Here is a 6,528-nt window from a genome sequence, read left to right as displayed (position 1 = left end):
TGGTTTTTTATCTCATCTTGAATGGAAGATGCTCAATCTTCTTGCATAACAGAAAGTGATATTGGATATGTCTGTCAAAGAAAACATCAATCATCAAATGGAAAGCTTGATTGAACTTCCACAGCCATTGGAAAGTCATTATCTTTTTTTATTTAGATTTTGAAATAAAAAAGACTTTGTAATAGAAAATTCAATCTCACTCATGTAGCCCTCTTTCCACCGACTCCACTACTAGAGAACACAAAAGATTCCAAACTTTAGACTAAAATAAAAGTAGAGCATGTGCCTCATAAAGGCCAAATATACAAAAGTCGGATCAAGTCATAGTTGCAAAATCCCTATAACATAATAAAAAATGCTTTGGTAATAGTAAATTTAGCTTCAAGAAATTGGGTAAACCCGAACTTGATCAATGACAGGGCCACAAAGGGATCCAAAGCCATCAATCTTAGTGTGGTAGTAAGAGCTATAGAATGTGATTCTTGTCCTGGCTGCAAGTGCTTTGAACTTGAAACCAACAGTCTTGAACAGACCCTTTCCTTGTGACTGGAATGGAGCTTTGAGTGTGTCTTTTGCAGCAAATGCTTCAACCATCATTGATCCATGGCAGCCATTCTTTGCATCTCCAATTGTAAATGTGAGATTATAGACTTTGTTAGGAACTGTTCTTAGAATTTGGGCAATGGCACTTTCTCTACCAGCAACAAGCTCAACTGCTGCAAGTCCAGCGGGTACATTGAAGTGCTTTGAATCAATGAACTTCACAGCTTTAAGTGACTCAATGATCCAGCCAGGGAGTGGAGATGTGAGATCTTCTTGTCTGGGAGGAAGAAGGACTCCATTGGTAGAGTTCATTAACCGGTGAGGACCCTCTTCAAAGCCAGGATTTTTTACCAAATTAACTGCAAATGAATAATGATATACATTAAGCAAACCTTGTATGCTGCACAATGTTTACAGAAGATAATGCCAAATGCTTACAACCCGATTTGCATAAATCTGAAAGATGAACAGAGTGAATGGAAAGATCACAAAGAAAGTGGCAAAATTACCTCTGGTGGGCCTTGGATGATATAGCTCCTTAATAGCAACAGCATCAATAAGTGGACCACAAGCAGGATCCTCTTGAACTCCTGGGTTGTGGAAAATCACTTTAACAGAAGTAGAATTGGCGATAAATCCCCAAGCATAAACATCTCCACCATTACTATCATACAATGTCTGCAAAGGCAGGTCCCCAGATTGAGGAGGCACTGAGACTCTCAAAACCTCATCTTGTGCACAAGTCCTCGATGCACCAAATGTCAATGCATAAAGAGACCCTTTCTTCACCGGTATGGTTTGAGAAATTGCGGCCTCATTCCCAAGCCTCACAGCATGGACTCCATGAGCCACAGGAAAGTACATGCCACCTGGTTGCGGCCCACCAGAGATGTACTCAACAAAGCCACTGATTTCCCACTTGGGCAGTGCATATTTTCCCTTCAGCACAGTCTTGTCAAGGTCAGTCTTTTTTGGTGGCTCCTCAAAGTTTCCATTTTCCAAGTACCCTGATGAAGAAAGAAGCCAACAAAATGAAGATTAAAAGTGAAAACAGTAAAAAGAACCAAAATTTATACAAAAAAACATGAAGCAACAGAACCAAAAGAATAGATCTAAACTACCATAAACCAAAAGGGTATGTTACAATGTTAAACAAAATGCTAACTAAACTTACCTTCAAAGTACTTAGCAGCAAAAGCAGGAGCAGTGAAGAGCAAAATGAAAGCAAGCAGAAGGGAGATAAACGGTTTCATTTTGACAGAGTGAACAAGAGAGAGTTGAGGTGGGTTTGAAGTGGTAGTAGAGAAAATGCAGGTAGAAAAGGATTAGATTTATAGAGCCAAAGAGGGAGAAAGTAAAAGATAATGAGAGAGAAAAAGGTTAGCAGAAATCACGTTAAGGGAGTGACGAAGAACCTCACTTATTTAAGCTTACTCGAGCAACCCCACTGCTGCATTTGTCTCCTTGTCTCTGGTCTCGAAAACCGAGTTTTTCTCCATAATTCATGCAGGGGCACTTCCGTAATTATACTTCGCAATAATTCCATTATTAGACTTTACCCCATTAATTCATAATATTAAATAAAAGAAATATTATGTTTTCTATCTTAAAATGTCAATTTTTGTTATAAATAGCTCAGCAAAAATTGTGTATACTCGCACTACGGAGGGGTCTCGTTCCTGGACTTCAAGTCCAAAACGCGTCTCGTTCATAGACTTCAAGTTCGAAACGCATCCATTGGGTATAAGCATATTTTAACCCGTTTGTTTTATTATCTTCGATAGGATTTTGGGATGGATACTTGAATAGGAGAGTATTATGAGGTAAAATTTAAAAATTTATCAAAAAATTTCCTATGTTTGCTAATTTAACTAAACACCCAAATATATAAAAATTTTATAAAATGACAAAAATACCCCTACCACCCGTAGTGCCAGATTCCGACCACCGCTACCAGAATCTGGCAAAAAAATTGTATTACGATACAGACCGATCGGATCTAGCGGGTAGGGCGTCGATATGGCCTTTTCCGGCCAGATCCGTCTGGCTGTCGACGGCCGCCAAAGTCTATCTTTGGCCATCGCTGAAGGCCAGATCGGTGAATTACCGACCAGTTCTGATCGTGGTGTAAGCCATTGTGATAGATTTCGGCTACCACCGACGGTGGTCGCTGGAATCTAGCAAGTATGGGTTTAGGGGGTGTTTTTATTAATTTTTAAACTTTTTTTTAAGGATATTTAATTAAATTAATAAACTTAAGGGGTCTAAAAGTAATTAAAAAATATACTAATATTTCTCAAATAATGTGTCAAACAATATTTGGGGAATAGGATTGGGAATATAGGTAAAAATAATGTGTCAAACGCACCCTTAATTATTCTCACACAAGATTGATATAGGATTTCAAGAAATTTCTCTAATTATAAAATAAATTCTTATAAAACTTGATGATTTGATAGAAAATTCCAAAAATTTTCCTAAAATTTTATGCACAAATATAGAGGAGACTCTTTGGTATACTACTCAAACAGTCATGAATTTGAATATTTTTTCGGTTGTTAATCAGGATGATTATAAGAATTTTTATTTGAACGATAATTCCAAGGTCTCGAGCGATTAATTAAGACTGTATAAACTAGTTCAGACACTTTCCGTAGAAAAAAAAAAAAAAAAAAAAGATTGAATGTGAAATTAGGGTTTAGGTAAGATGTGTCAAATTGTATTTTGCGCAAGAAATTATGGGCTGACTCTACCAAACCGACACTCCTTTAAATTCCAATGAAGAAATAACTTCAAATTTCTCCAACTTTCCCTCGACTTTTATTCATAATCATGTGACCACTACACACAATTATTGACCATTAATAATACATAATCTTCCTAAATTAATGACCTTCATCGGAGATCTTTTTTTTCCGATTCCAGTTTATGAATCGAAAAAACGATAAACTAGAGATTCGTGAATCAAAGAGAATGAGCTTGCTTGACCTTGGGATGTATGGAAAGTCTGATCAATGATTTAAAGGTGGATCATGTGAATGTGTATGGTGCGTGATGTATGTGCGTATGATGTATCCACATCCATACACAGACAATGGATCTTGCCTATCAACTTTGTTACTACTTTTAATGGAAAAAAATACCATTGATAATGGTTCAATTGGGTCCCTCCATGTGGCCCATTAAGATCCTATTTACCAACATAATTTTATTTATTATTCACTATATAAATCACATCGATAACCTCTTGCCCGCCGGTGCCCGTATAGGTAGGTTGGTCGCAGCAGAAAGGGGATGGATGTCTGAGCAGATTGAAAGAGTCGATCTTGAAAATTGAAGTATTAATATGAATATCGGGGGTTTAAAACCCGCTCCATCCGCATAGTCATAAGTTCTCTCTTGTGTCATTTATTATCTAGAAAAGGACGAATCGGATCGACTCGACTCGACTGATATAATAGTTGGAATGACGAGTTATTGTCCATTTTTCGATTGTTAGGATAACCAAAACTTGTTTTGCGAGAATAAAAACAATTAAAGGCGAGTTTGGTTTAGTATTCTATTAATTTTTTTAATCAGATTTTTAAAATACGCGTTTGACACATTATTTAGAGAGTCAAATTTCGAAAATTTGATTCCTAGCTAATCTAATTTAGGCGACGTTGCAATTTACTTTTTTTTTTTTTTTTTTTTTTTTTTTTTCCTTCTCTCTTTTCTCATTCTTCTTCAGTTATCTATGGCTTCCACCTATATATCACGACTTCCACCTCTTCTTCAAAGATCATAACCACAACCGCCACTCTCTTCCACATTTCTTCTTCAAAAATTACAACAAAAACCTCTCAGTCTTCCAAGTTACAACCACCATAACAACCTCTTTCACCTGCATTCAAAACACACAAACACTTTTTCCGCCCTTAAGACTCAGAAACACCACCATTTTCGGTTTCCCCAACAAATCAGGCAGCAAGTACGACCATGAGACCGGCCACAATCACCCCTCTCCCCCCACAAGAATTCTATCAATAATTCATTTATAAAAAAAATATATTAAACCATTTTTTTACAATTTATTAACCTATATATTATCTTAAATCATTTATCAAACATCAAATCATATTCTCGTAATAATAACCTAATTAATACTCTATCAAAACATTTTTTTCAATTCTATTCTTAAATAAAACCAACTCAACTTTACAAAATATTTTTAAAAATACTACTAAAATAACAAAAAATCATTCAAACTATTTATGAGCAAATATTTACCAGAATTGATAAAGATGGTAGTAGAAGCTTTAATTAATTGATTTAACAAGCAAAAATATAATCAAGCACTATAGTGTTCTAACTACTCAACTTTATTTTCTCACGACTAGATCATGCCTAAAAATTAAAGTAATTTTCCATGTTTAATAATTAAATAAAAATTATTGTTAATACTTATGCCAGACAGAGAGCATGTGCGGGTGGGCCCAAAGTGGGCCCGTTTTGTGGATATCGGGGATTCGGTAACTGAATGGGCAAAATTGTTTTTAGATTGAGGGCCCAGATCCAATCAAGTTATGGGCAGATTTGACTTCTTGGCCAGATGTCCCACTGCGCACGTGCTGGATTCACGTCCTTTTTGGTTAGATAGGATGGTGACTGATGGAATTTGTCTAAATTTACTTATGTTTCCTTTTAAATATGTATGTATTTTTATGTTTTAATTTAAATTTGGAATTAATTGGTTTATGAAAAGATTTGAAAAATCATCCAATTATATCATCTGACTCTTTGTCTGAAAGAGAAGAGTTGGTTTTCAATATACTATGGAGAATGAGGCCTTATTTCGGAGAGAAACTCTCAAGGAGGTGTTAAAAAAAATACAAAAACGAACCAACTAATAATCAAATCTTATTCTCTTTACTCTTCACCCTTTACGCATTTCTCATCTTTTTTTTTTTTTTTTTTTTTTTTATTTCAACACACAAACACAAATTTTAAAATTTAGTTGAGATTCAACCAAGTAAGGTGGGGAACATATTCATATGTAGAGATGGCAATGGGACAATATTTTGGGTGCTGGCCGAAAAGGTCGAGCTTTATACGATGTGCGAGCTTGGGCTTGGGCCTGATTTTAAGGCCCACTTCGGGTACAGGTCGGGCCTAGGTAGTCTTCAGGCCAGGCCGGCCCGGCCCAGCACCCGACAATTTAATATTAATTATACTAAATGCCTTTATACTATATATTTAATACAAGATTATCTATATAATATATACTCATTTTTCCCAAACCCTACATGGATGCATAGATACACCTTGTGGAAAGTTATTTATATATTTGTGAGTATTAAAAAATAAATTAATATTTAAAAATTGTTTCTAGAATTAAAAAAATTGAAAATTATTAATATTTAAAAATTCACATTATAAAAATGAGTAGGCTTGGGCTGAGCCTAAGGTTACAGAAAGCCCGTTGGATCGAGCTTGGACTTTACCTATCATACCCATGACGGGCCCAGACCGGGCTTCGGCTTGGGCCTGGGCCAAAGGGCACCCGGTCTCGGTCCGGCCCATTGCCATCACTATTCATATGAAAGCTGAAAACAAAATTAAACAAAATCAAAATTAAGTTAAAGGGAAAACCAGTTTTTACTAACTGATTAACCGATTTTTCGGCTGATTTTCCTCTCAACTGGTTTGATTTCGGTTAATTTTTTTTCCTAAACTGAATAACCGATTTAGTTAAAAAAAAAGGTTAACCGGTTATGAACACCCCTACTCTCGAGGGAGGTTAAAACAGTCATGTAAATGAGAATGCCTTTCATACGATAAGGAAAGCATAGCTATATGGCATTATATAAGTCTAACTACCCCCGATGGTCGAGTGGTTGGACAAAGACTCTTCGATATATTACTTACTAGGTTTTGAGTTTGAGTCAACTCGGTCCTTAATAGGGATGGCCATTGGATGACATACCCGGTCATTAACTAGAGGAT

At 35.9% G+C, this 6,528-nt stretch overlaps 1 protein-coding gene across 1 annotated transcript; it reads right to left on the bottom strand.

Moving 5' to 3' along the window:
- Positions 1–232: 232 nt before the first annotated feature.
- LOC116132254 lies at positions 233–1,932 on the bottom strand. Its single transcript, XM_031417907.1, has 3 exons — positions 1,718–1,932; positions 1,053–1,550; positions 233–902 (listed from the first exon to the last, which is right to left on the bottom strand). Exons 1-3 carry the CDS (start codon positions 1,794–1,796, stop codon positions 382–384), a joined length of 1,098 nt encoding a protein of 365 aa, XP_031273767.1. The 5' UTR covers positions 1,797–1,932; the 3' UTR covers positions 233–381.
- Positions 1,933–6,528: the final 4,596 nt, after the last annotated feature.

Source organism: Pistacia vera, unplaced genomic scaffold (assembly GCF_008641045.1).
Source record: "Pistacia vera cultivar Batoury unplaced genomic scaffold, PisVer_v2 Contig25, whole genome shotgun sequence".
NCBI lineage: Eukaryota > Viridiplantae > Streptophyta > Magnoliopsida > Sapindales > Anacardiaceae > Pistacia > Pistacia vera.
Note: the sequence above shows the minus strand (reverse complement) of the source record. Positions and strands in the feature narration are given on the sequence as shown.

Excerpts from the sequence above, each read along its gene's own strand:
- LOC116132254 (XM_031417907.1), bottom strand. The coding sequence starts at position 1,796 with ATGAAACCGTTTATCTCCCTTCTGCTTGCTTTCATTTTGCTCTTCACT. Across the intron at positions 1,551-1,717 it reads TGCTGCTAAGTACTTTGAAG|GGTACTTGGAAAATGGAAAC; the intron begins GTAAGTTTAGTT and ends TTTCTTCATCAG. Across the intron at positions 903-1,052 it reads TCATCCAAGGCCCACCAGAG|TTAATTTGGTAAAAAATCCT; the intron begins GTAATTTTGCCA and ends ATTCATTTGCAG.